Below are 24,895 nucleotides of genomic sequence, written 5' to 3' on the forward strand. Positions count from 1 at the left end.
GGACACATCTCCACACCCGATGCCAGTCTAAGGTCACCAGACCTGCCAGTTGTACGCTGGCATCTCGGACAGATGGTCCCAGGACGGTGCTGTCCCCCAGCAGGGATCTGGGGAGGTTCCAGCTGTTGTCCGACCTGGACTCGGGGTGCGCTGGGGGCCCCAGTCTGAGCTCGCATGGGGTGGGGCAGGTGGTGGCACCCCTTGATTCCCAGCACAGGCTCCCGCGCTGACACCAGTGTCGTCTGTGTCTCTCCAGGAGCTGGGATGGTGGTGGACTGGGAGCAGGAGACTGGGCTCCTCATGAGCTCCGGGGATGTGCGGATCGTCCGCGTCTGGGACACGGACCGCGAGATGAAGGTGCAGGTAAGCTCTCGGGCCCCCATGCGCTCCCACGCTCCCGCCCTCCTCGTGGAAAACCAGGGCTGAGCGTCACTGAGCAGCCGTGCCAGCGTCAGCTACGCAGGGAGGGGCACAGACCCGGACGAGTGGGGCCTCGCGGCCAGGGCACGTGCAGGCGGCCTGAAGCCTCTCGATGAGTCAGCATGTCTGGGGTCACGTCACCCGTGACGCTCGGCCCTGCCCCGCAGCTCGATGAAGCCTGCGCTAGTCCTGGTTGTTATCCAGTATTATCCGCGCAAATTAGGGAATGTCAGCAGTGGGTGAACTACTCTAAGGTACAATGGTTATTAGACCGTGTGCTTCTTAAAGTTTCTCTTATTTCCGTTGTAATAAAAAGAGACAGCAGTACGTTGGTTTTGCCTAAGACCTGAAAAGCCATAGTGGTGCTCGGGGTGCTCGGTGGAGACGAGCTCAGAGCAGGGGACACGGTTGTCAGCGCTGCCCTTCCCTCTCCACTCAGCCACTTCGGGGGCAGGTGACCTCTGCCCCGTCTTCCCGTCCTCCCACGGCACGGGCCGCTTCCTCACGCTGGCTGTCTGGGGACTGCAGCCGGCCAGCCATTGCGGCCCTCCCTGCCGCAGCTGGACAGGGAGTCCGTGACTGCCAGCCGCTCATCCGTTTCTGGAAGGCGCCTTCATTACCGACCCGGGGGCTCACCCCGCCACCTGGCAGCCCCCTGAGGCCCAGGTCGGGCAGAGGAGAGGGGCTGGTGCCTCGGCCGCTCCCCCTCTGAAGCGGGTCGACGCCTGTCTCCACGCACGTGGGTTTCCTCCTCGTATGTGCCGAGCGCAGCAAAGCCTCCGAGGGTTAAAAAAGCACGTCTCCCCTCCTGGGGCCGTTGTTTGTCTCCTGCTCTTTCCTGCCGAGCGAGCGGAGCATTCGTCACCCCGCCTGCCCTTCTCCAGCACTGACAGCCACCAGGAGGGGCGGCTGGGAGCTGGGCTGTGGCCAGCTAAACTCCCAGGCCTTTGCTGGACAAGAAAGGGGTGAAGAGGGAGCTAACCGGGACTCCTCTGCCCAAAATGCTCCATCTTTTTAGGAAAAAGGGAGATGCTAGGATGTTGAATTGCTGCCCAAAACCAGAGGTGTTTGCCGGCAACTACCTAGGGGACCCTGCTCTCAGGCCTGCTCTCCCAGCTGGGGGCCCCACTGCAGCCAGGCTGCCATGCAGGTGGACGTGGGCCTGACTCAATCCCATGTGGCCTTTGCGGGTCCCTCAGGCCTTTGGCGGCTTCCCTGGTGCAGAAAAGGCAGCAGCAGCAGGTCCCCGGCCTGGAGTGACTGCACAGGGGGTCCCGGCTGCTGTGGGGGTCGGGGGCGGACACCGAGGGTCCCCACCGGAGTGCCTGTGTTCTGCCCTAGGACATCCCCACGGGTGCTGACAGCTGTGTGACAAGCCTGTCCTGTGACTCCCACCGCTCCCTCATCGTGGCTGGCCTTGGTGACGGCTCCGTCCGCGTCTACGACAGGAGGATGGCAGTCAGTGAATGGTAATCCCGCGGCGCCTTCTCTCCTCACTGCCGGGTGCCCTCCACACGCCAGTGGTCTCGTTGCTGCCAGGTTGCTGGGGCCAGTTGGGCCCAGTGAGACCCCAAAGCCATCTGGGGTCCCCACGGAGGCCTCATTCCCATGAGCCATAGACAGGCCACATGGAACGCGCCCATGGGCCGTGGGGCGGGAATCCGGTGGGGCAGGTGTCCTGGCGAGACACTGCCTCCCTGAGCTCGTTTCCCAGGGGTCGTGCACGTGAACAGACGAGACAGCCAGGGACCACACGTATGGGCGCCGTGCAACACTGAACGACACGTGTTGTCATGGCTGCTCCCTGGACCCAGGGCCAGGTGGGACCAAGCGCTGGAGGCCACAGTTGTCCCCCAGCCCCACCGTAGGGCTATCTCTGATGCGTCCCCTCGCTCCGTCCTGCAGCCGTGTCATGACCTACCGGGAGCACACGGCCTGGGTGGTGAAGGCCTGCCTGCAGAAGCGCCCTGAGGGCCACATCGTGAGCGTGAGGTATTTATGAGACATTTGCTTTAAAAACATTTTCCCTCCATTTAAAATATGTGCTTGGTATTTAAACAGCTGCAGAATGGTGGCATTTGGGGGCAGTAATTAACTTCTCTTCCGGGACTGGTCAGAAAGGTCAGGGCCAGCTCGCAGGCAGGGGGACACATCAGTCCAACCGCAAGGGACAGCCTCGCTGCAGGCGACGGGGGTCTGCCCGGTGGTGCATGCGGGATGGGCAGGGGTGGGGCGGGAGAGCCCTCGGTGGGCACAGCACCACCTGCGACGCGATTGCGTGCCTTAGGCGTCCTCCCATTACTCCATTTCTGCTGTCACTACCACGTGCTGAGAGCAGCGGATATTTGCCCATTAAAGGGACAGTAAAATGTAATTCAGTGTCATAGCCGCCGTTTCTTCAAGGAGATGCTCTACCCTCGTTCATAACCTAAAAGCAGAACACAGGCAGGCCGAGGGCAGGTCAGAGGTGGCCCTCGGGTGCGTGCGGCCTCCCGGGCCACCCCTCCCACCTGTCCCGGCGTCCCTGGCTGCAGGAAATCTAATCTCGGGGACAGGAAATGAACAGATAACGCACGTCTGAGTCTGCTGCTGCAGCTTCTGCCTTTACCGCGGGGCCGCTGCTGGCTCTTGGTGGCAGTGCTGGTGGCGGGGCCGGTGGGGTGGACCCTCACTGGGCGCTCTGAGGGTCCAGGTGGCCTCCGCGTGGCCAGTCCGAGGGGCTAGCATGCCTAGCCTGACATCATCGGGACCCTTTTTTGGCAGCGTCAATGGAGATGTTCGCTTCTTCGATCCACGGATGCCCGAGTCTGTGAATGTCATCCAGATCGTGAAGGGGCTCACGGCCCTTGACATCCACCCCCTGGCCAGCCTGATCGCATGGTAGGTGCCAACCCTCTTCTCTGCTCCCAGAGAAAATGGGGCCCTTCCCTGCCTCCGGCCTCCGTGTGAACCCCAGGTGCTGCTGGCCTCCATGCCTGTGCAGGCAAGCAGGGTGGAGCCACATACCTGGGGCCCTTGGCTGCCCGTGGCGGGCTGGCGGGCTGGCGGTCCTCACAGCAGGGGCCCAGCTCTGCCGCCTGCCCTCCCTCAGCCCGAGGAGAAGGGAGCTGACGGCCGGACCTTCTTGTCCACAGCGGCTCCATGAATCAGTTCACCGCCATCTACAGCGGGACCGGCGACCTCATCAACAACATCAAGTACTACGACGGCTTCATGGGCCAGCGGGTCGGCGCCATCAGCTGCCTGGCCTTCCATCCACACTGGGTCTGTCTCCACACCCAGGCGGGGGGCCTGGGGGAACTCGGGCCGGGGGTCTAGAGCAGTGAATGGGTGGGCTGCAGCCAGGCCCCACCCACAGCACAGCGGGTCCGTGGGACCCCTGTGAGCCACCTGCCCTGGGGGCCTTGCCGCCCAACTGCCCTAACTCCAGAAGCAGCACCACCTGCCCTGCCCCTTGGGGAAATAGGCCTGCCCTTCCCATCACCTCTGGCCCCGGCACTACTGTTACCCCTGGAGAAACCTTCCAGTGGAAAGTCTGCTGGGGAACCACACGCACGAACACGCACGCACGCGCATACTCCCTGGGACAGTGGCAGCCCCGAACCCTGCCTGTCCTTATACACAGTCACCCAAGCGGCTGTGGGCTCTTGCGTTTTGATCCGGATTCTGCCTGCCCGCTGATGAGAAGCGTGGGCTCCGGGGGACAGATTCCCAGGACGGTCCCTGGGGGGCAGTCCTGACAGAAGGATGCAGGGGTCCGAGCAGCGAGCAGGCTCCGGGCTTTGCAGAGGGGTGACGTGGCTCTGCTGAGAGCCACAGCCGCCCAGGGGCCCGTCGTTGCTGTGCCGGCCCCGTGGGGGTGGGGCGCCCCGTGCCCCGCCCACCTGCTCACCTGCCTTTTCCCCGCAGCCTCACCTGGCCGTGGGCAGCAACGACCACTACGTGTCCGTGTACTCGGTGGAGAAGCGCGTCAGGTAGCGGCGCCCATCCCACCCGGCGGCCGTGTACATAGTGGACCCGCCGCTGCCGCCACGCTGGACCTGACCTGGCTGCTGATGCTCGAGCAGGGCCCTGCGTTGTCTGTCTGTCTGTCCACCTTCGCTGTCACACCCAGGAGCCCAGGGAAGGGGGCTCTGGCGGTCTTGTGCTGTGATGGTCCCTTCTCTGCTGAGACGCAGCTTCTAGGCCGAGGACGCAGTCACCGTCTGACCCGTAGCTTTCCTGTCCTCTTTTTCTTCTGAGATGGTAAAGGGGGAAACACTCGTTCTATTTTCCAAATGATCCAAGCACTAGCTCCACAAAAGCTCCGAGAAGGAAGGCGGCTTCCCCAGGGCTCAGCCACCTGGCAGGTCCCCGGGCTGCCACCGCCCGGCCATGAGCCAATAAGGGGCTGTGTCCTCTGGCCTGTGCACTCCTGGGGATGGTTCCAGGCAGACTGGGAGAGGCTGGGATGCCCGACCGGGTGCGGAGGAGATAGAGGAACCAGCACTCAGGCCCCTGCCAGCCAGCAGAGCCACACACGCAGCCGCCTTCCAGCTCAGGAACGACCTTGGCTCCAAGCTTGGGCCTCCCCACAGAGCCAGGAGCAGGAGGGGCGTGTGGCTTAGACCGTGAGACGGTCTTTGGCGCTGCAGCCACTGCCTGAGGCCACAGGGCAGGCGTCTGGAAGTGCCGCTTTTCCCGGCAGGCATGTGCTGCCCGTCTGTGCCTGCACACGGCTGCACATGCATCGCATACACACGCACGTGTGGAGGCCCAGCCGGAGCCGAGTGTCTGGTGAGACGGTGTCCCGTCCCCTCACACTGGGGCGGCGGGTGACGCAGAAGAGTTCCTCGGCAAGCTCCACATGTGCAGACATGCTTGTCTGCGTGTCAAGTGCACGGCCGGGAATCCCGGGAAGGACCACGGAGGGTGCTGAGCGGTTGCAGACAAACAGCGCTTGGAAAACAAAACAACCATGATGATGATATTTGAACAGCATTTTTGCCATTTTCCTTGGGAATCAGGATTATTCAGAGGTAGAGGAGTGAGGTACCTTAACCAACTCTGCCAATAAGGTCATTAACAGTGAGAATGTGATTAAGAGCTGTGCCGAACGTCCACGTCCCCATGTGGCAGGCGGTGGCTCTGCCTCAGCCTAAGGCCTTCGGGTAGGTGGCACCCAGCCGGGCTGCCCTGGCCGGAGTCTGTGCGGGGCAGGCCCGGGCAGGCACAGGGGGCACCCCTCTGCCCGTGGGACCTGCGTGCTCCTTCCCGGAGAGGGTTCTGGGAGCCAGTTCCCACCCGGCTCTGACTGCTTCCCCGTGTTCTGGGTGAAAGCCCCGTGGGGCCTGGAAGTCCCGCCCCCACACAGCGCCCGTCAGCTCTGAGGCGCTCCAGGCAGTGACCCCAGAATCTTCCGGAAGCTGAGCTCCACCAGACAGAGTGTCTGGCTCACAGAGCGATTGCACTGCATATTCTAGGCTCACAGGCGGTTCTGTTTGTCTTGAGACAAAACCATCACCTGGCCCAGCGCAGTGGCTCCAGAGGAAGCGTGAGACCTCGCCTGGCCAGCCCCCGCCATGGTGTCCATGGGTGCCCGCCATGGGGCTGTGTGTCCACAGGTCTGATGCGAAAATTCAATCATGAAGTTCACCAAGGCTCGAGAGCCTGCCCTAAAGGTTCACTTATCTCTATTTATTTTACCAAAATGAGAATTGAAAAGACATTGACAAAACATGGGATTGTAATGTGAGCATAAGAGCAGTGACAGACAATAAACTGTTAATAAAAATAAGTGCAGAGGTGACTGGCCAGCAGCTTTCTCTTTTGGAAAAACAGTGCACTGGCCTGCTGTGAGCAGGGCGTGGGGCCCAGGGGCCCCTGAGCCCGGAGGGCGGGTCGCACTCCCAGCCATCCGGCACTTGGTGAGACAGACACCCTGCCCTCCTCGGACACTTGTCCAAGGAAAGGCCCTCAGTTCAGATCAAACCTCCATGGTGAAGGAGCCGCCCTACTCGGAACCGTGGAGCACAGGCTGCAGACGGCTCCCCTGCCACTCATTTCTCTTTGGAAATGATACAGATTTATCACCTTCCATTTAGGAGCTGGGTACCAGCCTCGCTGGGCCAGAGCCGAGGTGTCACGGCTGGCCGCCGCCTTCTGTTCTGAGCTCGAGGGGGGAGACCCGATCCCCGTCTTGTCCAGCTTCCCGTGGCTCAGGGACCCCAAGCCTCTCCTCACAGCCAGCCTGGATGGCTCTCCCACGCCAGGGCCTGTCCCTCACCGGCACAGTCCCTGGGACGTTCTGGGAAGGCTCCTGTTTCTAGATTGGGACCCCACACAGCCCTGTGGCCCACCAGCCCCTCAGCAGGTTCCCAAGGTGGGGGCGGGGGGCAGGTCCTGAAGACACAAGTCCACAGGCCACAGGGCACGTGGGACACCAGGAGTCCCAGGTCCTTTCAGTCAAACCTCACACCTGAGGTGTGGCTTCTTGGGGATGGCTTAGGGAACAGGCTCTTGTCACCTCCCTGTGACAGGAAATGGGGGCTCCGGACCCCAGAGTCCCACACAAAGACCCAGTCAGCCACGGGCCTGAGGGCTGGGCAGCACCCCAGGAGCTGGTTATGCCAACCCGCCCCAAAGGGGGGCGGTGAGAAGTGAAACTCGTCAGACAGTCTGTGGCGGAGGAACTGGCCTGCACTGCGCTCCACCCCAGGAGCGGGCCCTGTGACGCCCTGGACGCCGGGTCTCCTGTCACCGCCATGTTGGCCCACTGGGAGGGGCTCATCCACTTCCTGGAGAAATGCCCACCCGCTGTGCTGCCGAGGGAGGGGCCTGGGTGCTCCGTGTGGTTCCTTGGTCCCGAAGAGATGCCAGCAGCGTGTGACAAGGGCCTGGGCGCGAGTGAAGGCAGGAAAGGACCCGGAGGCTTCAGACAAGGTCCTGGGCCGCCAGACGAGGGGCAGCCCACAGCCACAGGTGGGGGTCACAGGCCAGGGGCTCGGGGACCCCGGGGGCACTCAGGAAGAACAGGGTCAGGACTCGGGTCCTGAGTCCCCAGCTCGACGAAGCCGTGCTTGTGTCCTGTGGCTGCTGCGGCAAGTCACACACCACATCAGCCAGCACAGCTGTCACTGGAGAGTCCCGGGACCTCAGTGGGGGAAGCCGGGTGTGGGAAGCTTCCCTGCAGGAGCTCCTGGGAGAGTGCGTTTCCTGGTGTTTCTGGTTTCTAGAATCCCCCGCAGTCCTCCTCCTTCAAAGCCGGCAGTAGTTCCCGTGGGAGTCTCTCATCACCTCCCTCTGACACTGACTCTCTGCCCCTGTTCCTCTCAAGCGCCCTGTGAGGACACGGAGCCCACTGGAGAATCCAGGACTCTCCACATCCGCCAGCTGATGGGCGGCCTTACTGCCATCTGCAGCTTCTGTCCCCTGGGTCAGGTGACCCAACACAGCCACAGCACCCAGATCAGGAGTGGCCATCTCTGGGGGTTTCATTCTTTTTTTTCTTTTTCCTTTTTTTAAGATTTTATTGGAGAACAGTGTGTTTTTCCCAGGACCCATCAGCTCCAAGTCAAGTCATTGTCCTTCCATCTTAATTGTGGAGAGTGCAGCTCAGCTCCAAGTCCTGTTGCCGTTGTTCAATCTTAGTTGCAGGGGGCGCAGCCCACCATGCCTTGCAGGAGTCGAACCGGCAACCTTGTGGTTGAGAGGACGCGCTCCGACCAAGCGGGCCACCCGGCCGCCCGCCAGCTCGTTGTCCTCATTCTAGTTGCAGAGGGCGCAGCTCACTGACCCCTGTGGGAATCGAACCGGCAACCCTGGTGCCCAGAGCTTTAACCAACTGAGCCACCGGTCCATCCCTGGGGGTTTCATTCTGCCAACCTCTCTGTTTACAAGCCCCAGGCAAAGACGTTCACCAGAAGGGCCCCAGGTGCCCGGGGGGCTGACCAGGAGGAGGTGGGTGGACTGGGGTAGGCGGGACTTCTCTCTGCCCTCAGTGTGGGGACGAGCAGGGAGGGGGCGGCCGGCCGTGGCCCCTGCCCCCCCCCAGCCTCCTGTGGCCAGCTGCAGCTCCCCCAGCTCAGCGCCTGTTCAGAGCGGGGAGGGAGGCGTCACCATGGAAACCCAGGGTCTAAGCGTCTGGAACTCCTGAATTAAATTATGGTTTGTTTTAAACAAGAAGGCTGCGCAGCATTCCCGCAGCTGTGCCCAGCGTGCTTTAGTGGAGAGAGTAATATTTTTCCTATTAGCATCAGTTTTTCTGTCACCGGGACTTGAGTACAATCGAGTGCTCATAAAAATGAAAGATGGACGTGTGGAAAGGGCTGACCCGGCGAGAGCAGGGGCCGAGCCGGCCGCCCGGCTCTCCCAGGCCGGCCCCCATGTCCCCTGGGAAGGGTCTGGACAGACAGCCCAGCCACACCAGGTGGCCCCTGCTGGCCACAGGCAAAGGTCACCCGGGGGAGGGGCAGGTGCTGTCTCGGTGGCATCTTGTGGGGCTGCCCTGCTTGGCGAGACTCGGCCCCGTTGGTCACGTGGAACCACACATGCAGCAGCTGTGGCTGAAGTCTCTCCTGGGTCAGTCGTTTTCGCACAGGACCATCTGAGGAGTGTTGCAAACGCTGTCCTCGTCTCGCTACTGCAACACCCATCGGGCACAAAGACATGTGTTCACCAGGGGACACGGCGCGGCCACCACTGTCCACGCAGGGACCCGGTGTGCATGTGTGTGCGTGCAGTGGTAACTCCAGTCTCAGAGCGAATGTGGGAAGACGTGGCCTGGGATTTCGGCAGGTGCCCATGTGGGAAGGGGTGCGAGGGGCTGTCCTCTCAGGGTGACTGCAGCTCAGGCTCAGTTCAGGCTGACCAGGGGCCCAGGTGGCCACGTCAGCCCGCCCACCCTGCACCAGGTAGCCGGTGGGCTGCAGGACAGCAGTGCTGGGTGGGTGGGGGTGGGGAGAAAGCCGGGGTAGGGCACAGGTGACTCTCAGACCGGGAGCCAGCTGGCACAGCCCCAGCGGATCCCTTTCTTCTCCACCTTTTTAACCACAGTCATTCCTCCGGGGGAACAGCCTGGGGCCTGGACGCCAGGCCTTTCTTTGACAGACACTGGAGCCAGCAGCTGCCTTCTCCCCGGAGTGGATGGAGACCCAGGCCCAGGCCGAGGGGAGGGGCCTCTTAGGAGCCCTGAGGGTGGGGCTCAGGGTCAGGGTGGGGCAGACCCAGAGCGCGGCAGTTACACTGTCAGCTCCTGAGCGCACTGGCTTCCCGTGGTACTTGTGGCATTCTGTCACTTTTCCCTTCTCAACAGCATAAGCCACAAGGGAAACACCCGTCGGAGGTCGATCACAGCCCCAGATCTGTTTCTCTGGGCCAAGGTTTCCTGGGCCTCCATCTTCCAGGGCTTCATGTCCTCAAGATGGGACTGAGGGCACACCTTGCACTCCCCACCCTCCTGCGCGTCCTGGGAACCCCACACCTGACTCCCTTTTCTGGGGTAATGACGAGGTTTTGGAACTGCACAGAGGTGGTGTTGGCACGTCGCAAATTGTACACTTCAAAGTGGCTAACTGTATGTTGTGTGACCTTCCCTGTAACTTAAAAATGACAGAGACAAAATGACGCTGAGAGTGTCCTGGGTGAGTCTTGGGTCAGTCCAGTGTGAGCTGGAGCTTTGCTGTGGGAAACCGGTCTGGGGTCCTTGCAAGTCAAGAGGGAGGGCAGGAGGCAGGGACCTGGCAGGGACAAAGCCAGGACTCAGGAGTTCCGAGTCCAGGCCCTGAGACGGTCAGACAGGGACAGGGCCAGACCAGGCAGCCCCGGGGCCCTGCACTGGCTCGGGCCACCAGGAAGCTGTGTGGGCAGCCTGCTGACGACCGACCCCAGAAGCAAAGCCGCTTCTGAGCACTGAGTTTGGGGTGGGCTGTGACAGTGTGTCATCCACGGCTGCGTGACAACGGGCCCCAAATTCAGCAGCTCACAGGAACAGGTATCATTTTCTCCATGTCTGAGGGTCGCGAATCCGATGGCCAAGCGGCTGGTTCCGGCTCAGGTCTCCCGTGGGGTTGCTGTCAGGCTGTGAGCAAAGATGGAGGCCCGTGTCGGTCATGACCCAGTCTCAGTGCCATCACTTCTGCCCCCTTGTGGGAGGGGCCCCGGGGTGCTTTGGAAGCCTGGCTGGCGGACACGGCCCCTCCCAGCACTGTGCCCCACACCCACGGCTCCCCTGCTCTGCAGGTCTCCCTGCTCCGTCCCAAAGCACAGCTACCCCAGCTTCTCCATGTGGCTGCAGCAGGACCCACAGCAGATCAGCCACCCCTGGAGTCACCCTGAGCCTGTCACGTCCCAAGGCAGCAAGCCTGGCCCTGCCGCCTCCCAGGGTCCTGCAGGTGCAGCAGGTTCTTCCCATCTACTGTCCCCACAAGGTCAGGGTTCAAATCTGCGCTCCATCTCGGGTGGGTGACAGACTCCTCTGCACCTGTTTCCCCATGTCCCCTTCAGAGGCTGTTGTGGGGACCCGGGGGTGCTGTAGACCCCCGTATGTGGGCTGTGATTCTCTCGGAAGCCCACCCCTCCACCCAGCGGCTGTCCTCACGGCTGCCTGCTGCCCTCCACCATCGCCGGGACGACCCCTCCGTCTCCAGGCTCGTTCCCCACCATGACCCCTTCTCCCAGGGAGCAGCCTGAGCCGCCCTTTAAAATCCAGGTTAGACCAGCCCCCCCTCCCCCGTGGGCCAGCAGCTTCCCCCGCCCCCACTCTTGCATGCATGCCTGTCCCCACATGGTCCCCTCGCTGTCCCTCTGTCTGGGCTGCTCCTGAGATCAGATGCCACTTCCCCTTCTTGACCACTGACCCAACATCCCTCCACCCCATCCCAACACCAGCTCCCTGTGTCCCCCTACTGTGTGCAAACCCAAGGCAGCAGGGACCCGGCACCCGAGCAGGGCTGGGTACGCGCTGAATGAGTGTGGGCGGGAGCGCGTCCAGTGGATGGGGAGATGGAGGGAGGGATGAGAGGACAGACGATGACTTGTCCCAGCCAAGGCAGATCCGTGGCAGATGCCCCCGCGTATATGCAGGTCCTACTCCCACCCACCTGCTCTTCTCAGACCTGCCTTCCTGCAAGGACCCCCAGGGTCCACTGCCTGCAGGAGCCGCCTCGCGGGAGCCCGTCCCCCTGCCCGGTGCCGGTGTTGCCACCGCCGCAAGGCTGTCCTGCCGCGCCACCGTGTGGCCACTTCGGGGATCGCCGCTGCCCGGCTCCAGCCTGGGGAGCGTCCAGTCCCGGGTTTCCCGCAAGGAAGTGCAAGTCCGGTGGCCCCGTGCCCAATGGCGCCGTGTGTCTTCTCTCAAGCTCCCAAAAGATGTCTCAACACTTAACCCCTCCAGCTCGACACGTGCACTTGCCCGGGTCCATAGGCGCCCAGCAGCCCGGGCCTCCCCCATGGCCCTGCGGAGCCTCTCCTGCAGGTTATATGAAGAGATGACTTTATTGTGTCACGGGTTGAATTGTGTCCCCCACCAATTCATGTGGAAGTCCGAACCCCAGCACCTCCAAATGTGACCTCATTTGGACCACCTACAGAGGGTCTTTACAGAGGTCATCAGGGTAAAATTAGGTCATTAGGGTGGCCCTCTCCCAGTATGACTGCTGTCATTATGAAACAGGGACATGTGGACACACACGTCCTCGGGGAGAAGGGCACGTGAAGACGGAGGCAGAGCTGGGTGATGTTTCCACATGCCGAGGGCTGACGAAGATTGCCGGCAAACCCAGCAGCCGTGAGGGGCCTGAAGCAGACGCTCCCTGGCAGCTCAGAGGCAGCCAGCCCTGCTCACACCTTGACCTTGGATTTGCAGCCTCCACACTGAGACGAAAGCTTCTGCTGCTTAAACCTCCGGGCCTGGGGTAATCTGTCACAGCCCCAAGGGACAAGGGACAGAGCTTGGGGTGTGCTGTGGCAAAACACTTTTCTGCGATTGCCTAGGATGCGTTTCCCAAAAGCCGGGTTCTGGGGACCCAAGAAACAGCCACAGAGCAAGTTTCTGGGGACAGCGGGTGGGCTGGCATTTCTCACTGCACTGAGAAGACTCTATTTTCTTAAATGACAAGCCAGGGGCTTTAAATTCTCAGTTCAAGGGAGTCAGAAAGTCAGAACTTTAAAGAAAATCTTGTAGCCGCGCTGTTGTGTCTGAGAACCATTTCCCAAGTTGTATCCTGCGGGCTGTAGAATTACACCGTAAATTGAATTCTCAGCCCCCCACACACACAGAGCTGAGGACCACACCTGAGGCCTTCACCTGCTTAGAGGAAACTGATACACCCCCATGAGACCTCATTGTCTCCAGACCCACACCTGCAGGACTCAGTGACACCCCAAGAACAACAGTCTGCTGACTCCTGGAAGGACAGCACAGATGCACATGGTGGCCAGCGGGAGATGGGACATTGACGGGCGCCCTGTCCCGGGACTCCCGTCCGATGATTTGCTCTCATTGGTGAGAAGCCCTGCAGTTTGCTCCTTTGTTGCTGGAAACTTGGATGTGACAATGGCCCCGCTGAGCTGCCAGCCATTCCTCGGTGTAATACAATGAAAGACTCCAGAGTTTAGGGAGATGCAGACGTGGCGCGAATTTATCAGGTGCAACCTGTCACTGAGTCCGCACTGTGTCCTGACAGAGGCCCCGAGAAACCCCTTGGTCTACAGACCAAGAAAGACGGCACAGATGCTGCCATCAAAATTGAGTCCCCTGATTTCTCCTGGGAACCGGGAGGGGCAAGGCCCAGAGATGAGGTGGGGGTGGGGCTTGCTGCCCAGGGCAGCAAACTCGTAGCAGCAGTCACTGTGGGTGGTGCCGGGAGTCGGGCAGTGGCCAGTTGGTCAGGTGCTCTCAGAACTTAGGACGATGGCAGTCTAGGAAAGCATACATTGATCATTAACAAAGAAATCCAGATCTAGCCAAGAGGGACCTCACATGAGTACCTTAATGGAGAGTGCTGACCTGCAGAGAGAAGGGGTCCCCTGGGGAGGATTCCAACACCTCTGCCTAACGAAGCACCCCAAACGTCAGGGCTTAAAACAAGCACCACCATTTGTCACACTCACAAACCTGCACAATTTAGGTGGAGTCCGTCGGGAAGGCTCCTCCCTGCTCCGTGACGTGAGCTGGTAGCCCAGCAGATGGGGGACCAAGATGGCGCCCTCCCACGGTGGGAAGGTGGTGCCGGCTGGCAGCACCCCTTCATGCAGGCCTCTGCATGGGCTCCTCGGACTTGGTGGCTGAAACCGTAAGTCACACTAGCTGTGTCGCCTTTTGTGATCTGGTTCCAAGTCACCAAGCGTCACTACAGCCCTGAGTGAAGGCTCCGGCGGGGATTCACCTGCGGTGGCCACTACAGCGATGGAGCCAGACCCGCACACGTTTGTCCTCTGCCAGCTAGCTCGGTGGTGGCTTCGTCAGTAGTGTGCTGCGCCCTGGAAAGCTGTGTGCTGCTCTGTCATAGGCCAGGTATGACCACAGGGACAGGTGCCACTGTTGAGATGAGACCTTGATTTCAGTAGGGGTGACGGGACCCCAGAGCAGCAGGGCTGAGAGCCAAGAGTACCCACTGAGTAACGGGCCGCTGGCAGGCGCCAATGCTGGGTGCCTCTGCCACGGGATCTCTGGCTAATTGGGGTGTCTGGAAGAAATACAGGGCAGCCACTGTGAAGAGTGCCTGCCCTGTAACAAACAGATCTCTAGGTCTGGTGGCCAAAGCCGACTCGCCGCACCACGATGGAGAGGCACAGCCTCCCCGGGGCCCCCAGTGCTGGTCCGTGGGCCCTGCACACAGTGGCCATGATGGCAGGAGTGGAGGGAGCGCGGGGTCCGGCAGCAAGGCTCACCTGGCCACATGACTGCTGACCGCCAGCCGGTCACCAGCACGGATCCCCCAGAAGGGTCCACCCTGGGGACCAGCCAGGCACCTGACAGCAGCGTGGTTAATCAGGACCCCTTCCATCACGGGCAGTGACTTGTCCTCCCCGGGATAGACACGGGGGACATGCATCTGGCTTCCCGCCGCCTGCAGCGCAGGGCCAGCAGCTTCCACTGCCCTGAGAAGCCCACACACGCCCTCCTCACCAAGGAGGTCATTTCTCCTTGGCTCCAGGAGAGGCGATGGCTGCCCGCCACGGGCTTGCTCCTCTTGCCACGTGCCACGAGCAGGAGCCGCTGGGCTGCCAGGAAGGAGGCAACGGCCCACTGCAGCCTCGGTGGCGGGATCGCTCGGGATGTGCTGTCCCCAGACGCAGTGTGTGCAGCAAAGCGGAGGCCACCGCAGGACGCAGGGCTGCACGTGTGCCCGGCTCCCGGGGCCGGGAATGGCGCTCGTCCCACGGCGGCTTCTGCCAGGGCCGCGCTGGGCTCCGCTGGGCACCGACCAACAGCCCCGAGGACACGCGGGAGTGGCCGCGCCGCGTGGCCAGGAGGATGAGTGCTGCGCAGGCGCCTGTCGGCGGACACCGAAGCCCCACAGGCTGTGTCCAGCGTCGCTGAATGCAGCGTTTTGTGCTCCCCGGCCTGGGCTCGGCGACTCACGCCCAAGATTCTGAGGGCGGACTAAACACTGTCCACCCCTGAACCTGCAAGGATCCACCCACCCGGCCTGGAACTCGCAGCCCCATCCGCACAGACGGGGGCATTCTGGGAACGCACGTAAGTACACCTTCTAGAACACGGCAGCCCTGCCGTGCGTGTCCGGTGCCACGTCTCTGCGCGGCTCCCCGGCGGCGGACTCGAACCCGGGCCTCGCACGTGGCTCCGCCCTCCGCGCGGTTCGCGTTCTGCGGCGCTTGGCCCCGCGCGGCCGCCGTAGGGGGCGGGTCCCGGCTACGGCGGCCGCGCGGACGTCGGGGGACGGGGTTCGGCCGGCCGGCGGGCGGGGGCGCGGGCGGAGCGCCATGGGCAACCTGTTCGGCCGCAAGAAGCAGAGCCGCGTCACCGAGCAGGACAAAGCCATCCTGGTGAGGGGCGGCCCGGGGCGCGGGGGCGCGGCCCGGGGGCGGGCGGGGGCCGCGGGGCTGCCCTGCCGCCCTGGCCGCCGCCCGGTCCGAGGAGGGCCTGCCGCTCGGGCGGGGTCCCCCACGCGGGGGTCGCAGCCTTGCGCGCGTGGGTCGAGGAGCGGTCGCTCCTCGGGGTCGGGTCCGGACGTGGTGACACTTCCGTCTGCGGCCCGGCCCGCGGGGCTGGTCGAGTCTCAGGAAACGAACTCAGGTTTCGGGAGCGGGTGGGAGGCGTCCCGTTGTATGTGGTCACGCTTTGTCCACCCACGAGTCCACGCGCGCGGGAGGGTTTCCTAAACTCTGGCCCCACGGGAGCAAGTTCTGGGCCCGGGCTGCCCCGCGCACCCGTGCCACCCGCTCCGCAGTCGGGGTACGAGGCCCGGGTCTGCACCCACGCGTGTCGCTGACTCCGGTGGGAGGCCGTGGGGTGCGCTGGCCGAGAAGGGAGGCCTTCTCTCTGCTCCCAGAACTGGGGACTTAAAGAAAACGAGACTAATCCACGAACGGCCGTGGAGCGTGATTAGCATTCCAGCGGGCTCAGCCTCCGCCTCGGTCCTCGCTGTCATCTGCGGGTCCTCGCTGTCATCTGCGGGTCCTCGCTGTCATCTGCGGGTCCCGGGCGGTCCCTAAGGCGCCCTGCCAGCGACTGGGGCTCCGGGGAGCTGTCTGCCAGCGCCCCGACCCTGGCACGTTTTCCATGACTACGATGTGCGCACTTGTAGATGCAAGTGCCTTTCCCAGGGGCGCGCGGATATAAAAGTTAGTTTCTGTGGAGAGAATCACATGATGTATTAAGTGAAGTGGTAAGTTGAGAACCATCCGTTTTTGTGAGGGAAAAAAAAATGTGTCATGGAGGAGCTAGCCCAAAATGTGAGCAGTTTGTCTTTACTCTTGCTTCTCTTTTCTAAATTACTTGCAACAAAACTGTTATTTTTGTACTAAGAAGTAAATTCAAATGACAGATGGTTTTTCACCTTGGATTTTGAAACCGTAAGTCACAGAGGTTCTTAACTGAAATTCCCCAGATGCAGCAGCAGCCACAGGAGTGTTTGTCGCTGGACAAAACCCATAGCGTTTGGGTACTTAATGGGAAGAGGGAGTCTGAGCACTCGAGCCAGTGGTCTGTCCAGCTGCTCGGTCCCGCTGTCCTGCGGGACAGTGAGAACCGAGAACCTGCCGCCCAGCGCCCTTTACCTCTGGCAGAGCAGGAAGCCCCCAAGGCGGTTCTCTTGTCTCCCCAAGGACCCATCTTTGGGTTCCCCAAGACCTTTCTCCTTGGTCCGGAGTCTGGGTCAGAATCACGGCGTTGGCATACAGTAGAATAAATTACTGCCTGATGTTTTCCCAGGATGAAAAGCTGAGCTGAGAAACTTCCAGGCCCAGCAGCACTGTCCTGTGACCCTCTGCAAGACCTTTTGTTTTACAGAGGGGCAGCCTGGCCATACCCGCCTCCCTTTGGCTACACAGCCAGCATGGAGAATGGCCTGGGAACAAGGGTGGGCGCCCAGGGGCCCGGGAGGAAAAGCAGCCAGCGCTGGGAAGACCCTGCATGTAGGCTGGCAGGGGGGGTCTTTGGGCTGCAGGGTAGGGATAGTGGGCACCTCTCATTGCAGCAAGGGGAGGACCTGCAGCCCTCACCGAGCCTGACCACCGGCCTGTGGGCAGACCTGGGAATCAGACCCCTTCAGACAGCTCGGAGCATCTAACCAGTGGGCCATTTCTCACCGTGTTGAGTCAAAAAGGCGCATCCCCCTGACTGATGAACTCAGGGTGACCCACCCTAAAGACACAGGCCTGTGAGTGACAAGAGTGACAGGGCTGGACGCCTGCAGGTGCTCTTCACAGCAGTGGCCTCAGGAAGAAACAAAAATGGCCTAAAAGAGGGAAGGATCGATTCAAGTGTGTAAATGACCGTTCTTTCTGGGACAGTCCGCAGGGTCCCAAGGTGCTCAGAGGGGTCATGCCACACGTCACCTGAAAGCACTGTCTGTTGTCCACTCAGACATGGTGCTAAGTGACAAGAGCAGGGATGCTAAACACAATACCGCAGAGGAACGAAGCCAGAGGAAGGCCCCGAACCCTCGCAACCAGGGAAGGAGCGTGGTGCTCGGGTGACCGACCCTTGGAGGCACTGGCAGCGCCCCCTGACCTGACCTCAGAACACCCACCCTCCTCACAGGTGGCACTCGATGCCGTGTGGTGATGGCTTTGAGAGCAGGCGCTGTGGACACGGGGGCTGGCTGGCTGCGGTGCGGAGCAGCACCCCTGGGCTCCACCCCCCAGGCACCATGGCTTCCCCTGTTGTGACAGCCAGGAGTGTCTCTGGACACTGCCCCAGTCCCCTGGGAGGCAAGCTGACCCCCCAAGAGCAGTTCCACAGCATGCTTCCAGTGGCTGCGGTTAGGGCAGCCGGGGCTGTGAGGGTCCCGTGGGTGCCTGCAGCGTGGCGGGCAAGGGTCAGGAGCGGTGTCCGTTCCATGTTAACACGAGACGTGCTCTCGTGCTCTCGGCAGCAACTGAAGCAGCAGCGGGATAAGCTGAAGCAGTACCAGAAGAGGATCACGCAGCAGCTGGAGCGGGAGCGGGAGATTGCCCGGCAGCTTCTGCGGGATGGCAGGAAGGAGTGAGTGTGCCTGGGCTGGCAGTGGTGCCCGGCGCAGGGCTGGGGTGGGCCCAGGAGGCTGGGCTGGGCTGGCACGGCTGCCGGTCACTGTTGGTTCTCTCTGCAGACGGGCCAAGCTGCTGCTCAAGAAGAAGCGATACCGGGAGCAGCTCCTGGACAAGACGGAAAACCAGATCACCAGCCTGGAGACGATGGTAGGCTGAGCGGCCATGCGGGCGGCGGGAGGCCCCTTCGAGGACCATCTTGGACCTCTGAGCCCCAGGCTGAGGAGCGGCTCTGGCCTGGGGCTGGAGGAGAATCTGATGGGAACCTGGCATCCTAAGGGGTGGGGCCCGCCGGCTCTTGCAGGATTGTGGTTGGCGGGCTGGGCCATTTCCAGGAGGTGCGGGGTGGGGCCGGGGTCTGCGCCCGAGGCTGTAGGTGTCGGCAGGGGGCTCCTGGGCTGCCCCTGGCACCTGTCAGGCCCCAGCAGTTTGCTCTGCTCTTTGGCTGACCAGAGCTGCTTGTGAGCGCTTGGCGGGCCTTGGAGTTCCCTGCCGGCAGGGGTGGGGGAGGCCTGCCGGCCGGGGGGGTGGGGGAGGTCTGACCGTCCCCAGGGGAAACGCTTCAGCAGTGCCGGCGTCATCCTGCCTCCCCTCATGAGTCTACAAGGGGTGGAGGCGGCCCCGACCACACGGGGCTGGTTGGTTTCCTTCAGGTCCAGAGTATTGAGTTCACCCAGATCGAGATGAAGGTGATCGAAGGGCTGCAGTTTGGAAATGAGTGTCTGAATAAAATGCACCAGGTGGGTCCTTGGGGGCTGGGGCAGGGCTGGGTGGGGGCAGTGGAACAAGGGGGACTTGCCCCACTCAGTGCCCTAGAGGTCGCACCTGCACCCTGGCCACCGTCTAGGTGGTGTTTGTGCCGGCTGGGAGGTGGGAAAGCCAGGCACTGCTGGCAGAGGGTCACAGTCTAGCACGACAGACAGACTTGGGTACTGACCTGAGAACAGGTGACGGGCACAAACTGTAAACTGAGTCCACAGATGGTAAAGTGGCCAGAGGGAGAGTCTAGTTAGGTGAGCTAATCAGGAGGGCTTCCTGAAGGAGGTGAGCACAGCCTCGTCCCAGAGGCAGCAGCAGGTGCCACAGGGCCCCTCTCTCCTGATGAATGGCTGGGACTGGGCAGAGAGCCCAGACTATGCTGCTTTTCAGAGTGGTGAGTATACCTGCCAGTCAAGCAAAGGTGTTGCTTTGAACTTGCTACCCAAAAGAAATCAAGTCACCTACTCAGAGAAACATTTTTTATACTTTTTAATTATTTTTACCTGAAAACGTCAGAGTTGATTTGGGTACCACGTCTGGCGAGAAGGGCCAGCAGGAGTCTGAGTCCAGTTGGGGCTTCTGAAAAGACTGGTCTGGCAGCTCTGTAGCTTCTGTGGACAGGCCCAGCCTGGGACAGAGGTGACCAGAGGTGGGTCATGTCCTCTTGGCTTCATTTAAACAGGAACGGGGGGTGAGGCCTTGTGCCCTGACCCTCCAGGTGGCCTTGCTGCTGGGGTTATGGTCATTGTTTCAACAACAAAACTTAAAAACTTCTCATCGGTTTTCTTTAGGTGATGTCCATAGAGGAAGTGGAGCGGATACTGGATGAGACCCAGGAGGCCGTGGAGTACCAGCGGGTAGGTGTTGCCCTATTTCTGGGGCCCACCTTCCCCCAGCCAGCAATTACAGTTGCAAATTGGGTGAACATCCAATGGTCACCCGTGAGGGTCACGCCTTCCCAAGTCATGTCGTGGCCATCTCTTCTCAAGTGAGGGGACCTTGAGCCAAGGGCTGTCTCCTTCCTCCACAAAGGGCTACCCTTCCCTCACCCCACCCTGGCTACATGCTTCATCTTGGCTACTCCTCTTGCAGCAAATAGATGAGCTGTTGGCAGGAAGCTTCACTCAAGAGGATGAAGATGCCATCCTGGAGGAGCTGAATGCAATCACTCAGGTAATAGGACCCCTAGGACTGAGCACAATCACTCAGGTTATAGGACCCCTCGGACTGAGCACAATCACTCAGGTAATAGGAACCCTAGGACTGAGCACAATCACTCAGGTTATAGGACCCCTAGGACTGAGCACAATCACTCAGGTTATAGGACCCCTCGGACTGAGCACAATCACTTAGGTTACAGGACCTCTCGGGATTGAGCATAGTCACTTAGTTGGTGGACCTGTCCCCGTGCCCCTGCCCGTCATGGTGGTTGGCCTCAGGCGAGCACCTGTGTTGAGTTTCTCCTGACTGTACAGTCTGCTTTTGCAGCTGGTTCTTTCAGAAACGAGCATTTGTGCAAACTGAGGCCCATTCTCCATATGTCCCGTGGCTGGCAGCAGGGAGAACTGACCTGGCAAGAATGGTTTCGGGGTTGTCCACCCAATACTGTCAGGCAGTTAGAATGACCAGTAACCAGGCGTGCCCGGACAGTGGAATGCCTACTGTCCCTGCCCCTCGGCCCCTTCCTTCCCCGTGGGCAGGAATGCGGGTTTTGTGTCCCCACTGTGGCTGGTCACTCTGTCACACACAGGCCCTAGAGGCTCTAACAGGTCGCAGCCGTATCCAGACCCTGAGGTCTGGGCTTGCTCCCTAATGGGGAGAGCCTCCATCTCTGGGCCACTGGCGTGCCCCATCCGCAGGCCCCAGCCTGCCATCCCCTGTTCCCTGCCCCCCACCCCGCAGGCTGACCAGCAGGTCAGGGTCTTAGCACCGCTGCTCAGCACCCTGGGGGCCCACGAGTGCCCGCCTGCTGATTGACTTCCTACCCTGGGCCTGAGAGGCAGCCCAGCACCGGCTGGGACAGCCAGCGCCACCACAGGCGACCCCAGAGGCACCGCTGTGGCTCGAGGCCCTGTGGGGACTCCAGGCCTGCACGCCTGCAGTCCTGCACGGCCCAGACCCTGAACAGGGAGCTCTGAGGAGCCACCCTTTACTTGCCCAGCGAAGCCGGGAGCCGAGGAGGATGCCACCCGGGGCTCTTAAGCGCGAGGGTTCTTGTGCATTTAAGTCCAGCTGAGGGCAGCTGAGTAAACAGGATCCATTCCACTCCCAGAAAACAAAGGCGGCCCGCATGGCTTGTATCTCACGGCCTTTTCCCTGTTTCTTGCAGGAACAAATCGAGCTCCCAGAGGTTCCTTCAGAGCCCCTTCCTGAAAAGAAACCAGGTACCTCCTTGTTCAGTCCTTTGGAGAACTGTGAGTTTTTAGAACAATGCAAAATGCCCTGGCCACAGCGTCCTGCCCACTCCCTGGGCCACTGGGTGAACTGCTGGCTCCGGGTCAGGCAGAGCAGAGGGCCTCACCCTGCGCTCCGGCCAGGTTTCCGACTGTTTGGGTAACCTGGTAGGAACCGAACCCCGTTGGGAGCGGCATGGCCTAAAGTTAGGAGCCGGGAAACGGCCCGGTTAGCTGTGCAGGCTCTCCCGGTCCCGCCCAGGACCAGTCGTCTAAAAGTGCCAGCCCTGGAATGACTGTTCCTGTGGCATCACCTAAGAGGCCTTCAGAAAAGCTCCACCGGGCCCTGACTCCTCTGTTACGATGCCTCGTTTCTTCCCGCTGCTGCAGTGCTCCTTGGAACCCCGGTCCCCCTCTTTGGGCGTGGGGAGGGCTGGCCCCGCCTGCTGTCCCTTCCTGAGCGCCTGTACTGCGTCCCTGCTCCGTTTGTTGGCCCACCTGGCGTCTGTTTGTCACTTGCCTTCCCCAGGAGCTGTCCCAGCTCTTCCCAGAACGCGAAGGCCTGGGACCTGGCTCTTTGCCGCCTCTTGTCCTTCTCCGGAAGGTTCCGCCTGTGGCGTGTTCTCTGCATGACAGACATCTCTGTTTCCTCCACAGAGAAAGCCCCTGTCCAGGCCAGGCCCAGGCAGGCCGACCTGGTGGCAGCCTCCTAACTCGGCCTCCTCGCGTGGGACTGGTGGGGACTCCCCAAGGACTGGGGCCCACAGAGGGTTTGGGGTGTGGCCGGCCGTGACCGGGCTCCCAGGACGGGCGCGGGGCCAGGCACCCACAGTGCTGAAGGAGCCGAGCGGCGCACACGGGCCACTGCCCATACGACCCCATGGACCTTTGCCGGCGCTGCTGCCTTGCTCTTTCTGGATGAAATGGTGACATTCAAACCCTCTGGCCCAGTGCGGCTCCGGAGGCTGTGGCCCCCTGCGGCCATGGCAGGCCCGACACGCCTGGCACTGGTCACACGCCCCGCCCCGGCAGGGCTCCATCTTCTGTTGGAAGGCGCGTCACTGCTACCGCCCAGCCTTCCTCGCACCCATCCCGCCACTCCCAGTCGTTGGCGGGGCCCCAGCTAAGAGGCCGCACCTGGGCCTGGCTTCCTCACGTGCCCAGGTGCCGTGTGGAGTCAGGCGGGAAGCCTCTCCATGCTCTGCTCGGCGTTTTGGGGGGGTGGGCCAGGGGCGCCGAGTCCCTGCTGGATTGACGACTCCAGGAGCCCTGGCCGCCCCTTTTCACTCGTGGGTCCCACTGAGAAGGGCCATTACAGGACAGCCAGTGGGCCTGCTGGAGTTCCCGCAGGTGCTGACAGGACCTCTTTGTCCTTGGGACTCGCTGGGGCTGAGGCTTGGGAGCCTGCGGAGACCCAGCTGTCACAGCCGAGCAGAGGCTGTGGGCATGGAAATGACTTCCCTCGCTCACGGTTTGTTCTGGAATGAGCCTGGCTGGGGTTTCACTCCAACAAGAACAAAAAGACCCTCCGGCCCCCCAAACAGGGCAGCCCACATTAAAGTTGATTCCCGCACACCTGCTGCCTCGTGGACTGGGGTCTGGGAGCGCCAGGGTGGTTAGAGGTGTCCCCTCCCAGGGCACTCACTTGAGGGCACCTGTCTGGGCAGCAGGACTGCAGGCAGCAGGGGCTAGGGACTCAGGAGCAGGTGGGGGTTCTCGTTCTGCCCAGCAGTGGGCAGAAGGCGGGCCAGGTCCCCCACACCGAGCACGCCCTGGGCTTTGGTGGGCCCTCTGGGCAGCTGCCCACTGTGAGGTGCAGGCCGGTGCTCTGGCCCTGCCTCCCTTAGAAGTGACACTGGTAGCCTCTCCTTCTTGAGGTTTTGTGTGGCTCCTGTGGCTGGTGGCTGGGCCTCAGAGCCCTCATGGTGAGGGAGGGTGGGCAGTTGGGTACCTCAGGGGGGCTGCTCCTGACATCCAGGTAGGAAGCCAGACGCCCCCTGCAGCGAGCAGGCAATGGCGAGGAGAGAAAAGGGGCGTCCCGCCCAGGGGGGTCCTCTGTGTGGATGCGCCAGGTCTGGGGTTCTCGGACAGGAGCTGGAAATGGTTTTCAGGGACGACCTTGCTTTGTGTGGAGGGACCCTCAGCAGGTGCAGTGCACGCCGCGGCCAGGAGGGGGCTGCCTGCCAGCTGGTCTGATTCTGCAGGAAACCGGCATTGCCACTGCCACCCCCTCCCACTTGTTTTTGGTGAAGCGCCACCATCTGTCCCCAGGACCTGAGGTAGCCCTGCGGTGTTTCTCACCTTTCCTGCCCTGTGACCCCGTCCATCTGCAGCCCGGGTTCCAGGCCAGGAGGGTGCGGGTGGGACAGGATGGCCTGCTGGGAGCTGGGCTAGTGCAGACCAAGACTGGAGCCGCTCCAGAGCCCCAGCAGCTGGATGGACCCCTGTCCTTTCCTCCCTAAGACCCCCGGAGCTTGGGGCTGTCCTCGGAGGCCTATCCTTCCAGGAGCACAGGTGGTCTCAGCTCAGGCTGTACGGTGGGGCGGGGGCACAGACCACCCTCCGGGTAAGTGCCTGCTGGTCCCTGGGAAACACCTGCTCCCTCCTGCCCCGCGTTTGGAGCACCCTGCTCTGGACCCGGGATGGCTGTGGGGGGAGCCCTGGCCTCTGACTGTCTAAGTCAGATCTCACGTACCAGTCAGTCGCTTTTTCCTTCTTACAAGTTCATCCTGGGGACCTAGGGAGGCTCTGCCCTGCCCCCCAGCATGACCCTGAGCGGACCTCTGGGCTCTGGCTGTGTGTGTGTGGTGTGTGTGCACACGGTGTGTGTGTGCGGTATGTGGTGTGTATGTGGTTGTGTGTGGTGTGTGTGTGTGGTTGTATGTGGTGTGTGTGGTATGCGGTTGTATGTGGTGTGTGTGGTGTGTGTGTGTGTGCAGTATGTGGTGTGTGTGTGGTGTGCGGTGTGGTATGTGTGGTGTGTGTGGGTGTGTGCAGTGTGTATGTGGTGTGTGTGCAGTATGTGGTGTGTGGTGTGTGCGGTATGTGGTGTATGGTGTGTGGTGTGTGTGTGAGGTCTGTGGTGATTGTGTGTGCAGTATGTGGTTGTGTGTGTGTGCGGTTGTGTGTGAGGTCTGGTGTGTGTGTGGTGTGTGCGGTATGTGGTATGTGTGTGCGGTTGTGTGTGAGGTCTGTGGTGTGTGTGTGTGGTGTGTGTGTGAGGTCTGTGGTGTGTGTGTGTGTGTGTGTGTGGCGGGTGGTCAGTCCTTGCCAGGATGAGACTCACGCATACTGGACCCTGGTCTGAAACACCAGCCCCATGAGCCTAACCAACTGCTGGGGGCACAGGACTCGTGCCAATCACAAGTCAGAATTAAGTGCAAGACCTGTTTGCAGAGCTGGTGTCCTGCAGGAGATGGAGGCCTGGTGGGGGATTGGGAGGAGGAAAGGGCCTGTGAGCCGTGCCCGTGCCTGTGGGAGGGCCGACCCCAGAGAAGACTGACTTCCTGGGGAGCCAGTGAGGCTGGGGCGGTGGGGAAAGGACCAGGCGCCAGGACGGGTTCACTGGATGCACGTGGGGTAGAGGCGGCGTGGGAAGGAGAAGGGGGATGGGTTGGGGAGGGTGCACC

The 24,895-nt window shown here is 61.7% G+C and overlaps 2 protein-coding genes across 3 annotated transcripts in view; both read left to right on the forward strand.

The window, feature by feature from the left end:
- Nucleotides 1-6,226, forward strand: part of RPTOR (regulatory associated protein of MTOR complex 1) — a 290,023-nt gene extending 283,797 nt beyond the window's left edge. For both annotated transcript variants that reach the window (XM_033089438.1, XM_033089439.1), the window contains 6 exons: nucleotides 257-363; nucleotides 1,762-1,889; nucleotides 2,326-2,412; nucleotides 3,184-3,300; nucleotides 3,555-3,684; nucleotides 4,330-6,226. In XM_033089438.1, coding sequence (XP_032945329.1) covers nucleotides 257-363; nucleotides 1,762-1,889; nucleotides 2,326-2,412; nucleotides 3,184-3,300; nucleotides 3,555-3,684; nucleotides 4,330-4,398 — 638 coding nt within the window. In that variant the 3' untranslated portion in view covers nucleotides 4,399-6,226. The remainder of the gene's footprint in view (nucleotides 1-256; nucleotides 364-1,761; nucleotides 1,890-2,325; nucleotides 2,413-3,183; nucleotides 3,301-3,554; nucleotides 3,685-4,329) is intronic.
- Nucleotides 6,227-15,276: 9,050 nt separating this feature from the next.
- On the forward strand, nucleotides 15,277-22,841 carry CHMP6 (charged multivesicular body protein 6). The gene is made up of 8 exons (XM_033091267.1): nucleotides 15,277-15,408; nucleotides 17,961-18,070; nucleotides 18,177-18,264; nucleotides 18,768-18,854; nucleotides 19,665-19,730; nucleotides 19,966-20,046; nucleotides 21,203-21,257; nucleotides 21,924-22,841. Exons 1-8 carry the CDS (start codon nucleotides 15,346-15,348, stop codon nucleotides 21,977-21,979), a joined length of 606 nt encoding a protein of 201 aa, XP_032947158.1. The 5' UTR covers nucleotides 15,277-15,345; the 3' UTR covers nucleotides 21,980-22,841.
- The last annotated feature ends 2,054 nt before the right edge of the window (nucleotides 22,842-24,895 follow it).

Source organism: Rhinolophus ferrumequinum, chromosome 21 (assembly GCF_004115265.2).
Source record: "Rhinolophus ferrumequinum isolate MPI-CBG mRhiFer1 chromosome 21, mRhiFer1_v1.p, whole genome shotgun sequence".
NCBI lineage: Eukaryota > Metazoa > Chordata > Mammalia > Chiroptera > Rhinolophidae > Rhinolophus > Rhinolophus ferrumequinum.

Excerpts from the sequence above, each read along its gene's own strand:
- CHMP6 (XM_033091267.1), top strand. The coding sequence starts at position 15,346 with ATGGGCAACCTGTTCGGCCGCAAGAAGCAGAGCCGCGTCACCGAGCAG. Across the intron at positions 18,855-19,664 it reads GTCTGAATAAAATGCACCAG|GTGATGTCCATAGAGGAAGT; the intron begins GTGGGTCCTTGG and ends GGTTTTCTTTAG. Across the intron at positions 21,258-21,923 it reads CCTTCCTGAAAAGAAACCAG|AGAAAGCCCCTGTCCAGGCC; the intron begins GTACCTCCTTGT and ends TTTCCTCCACAG.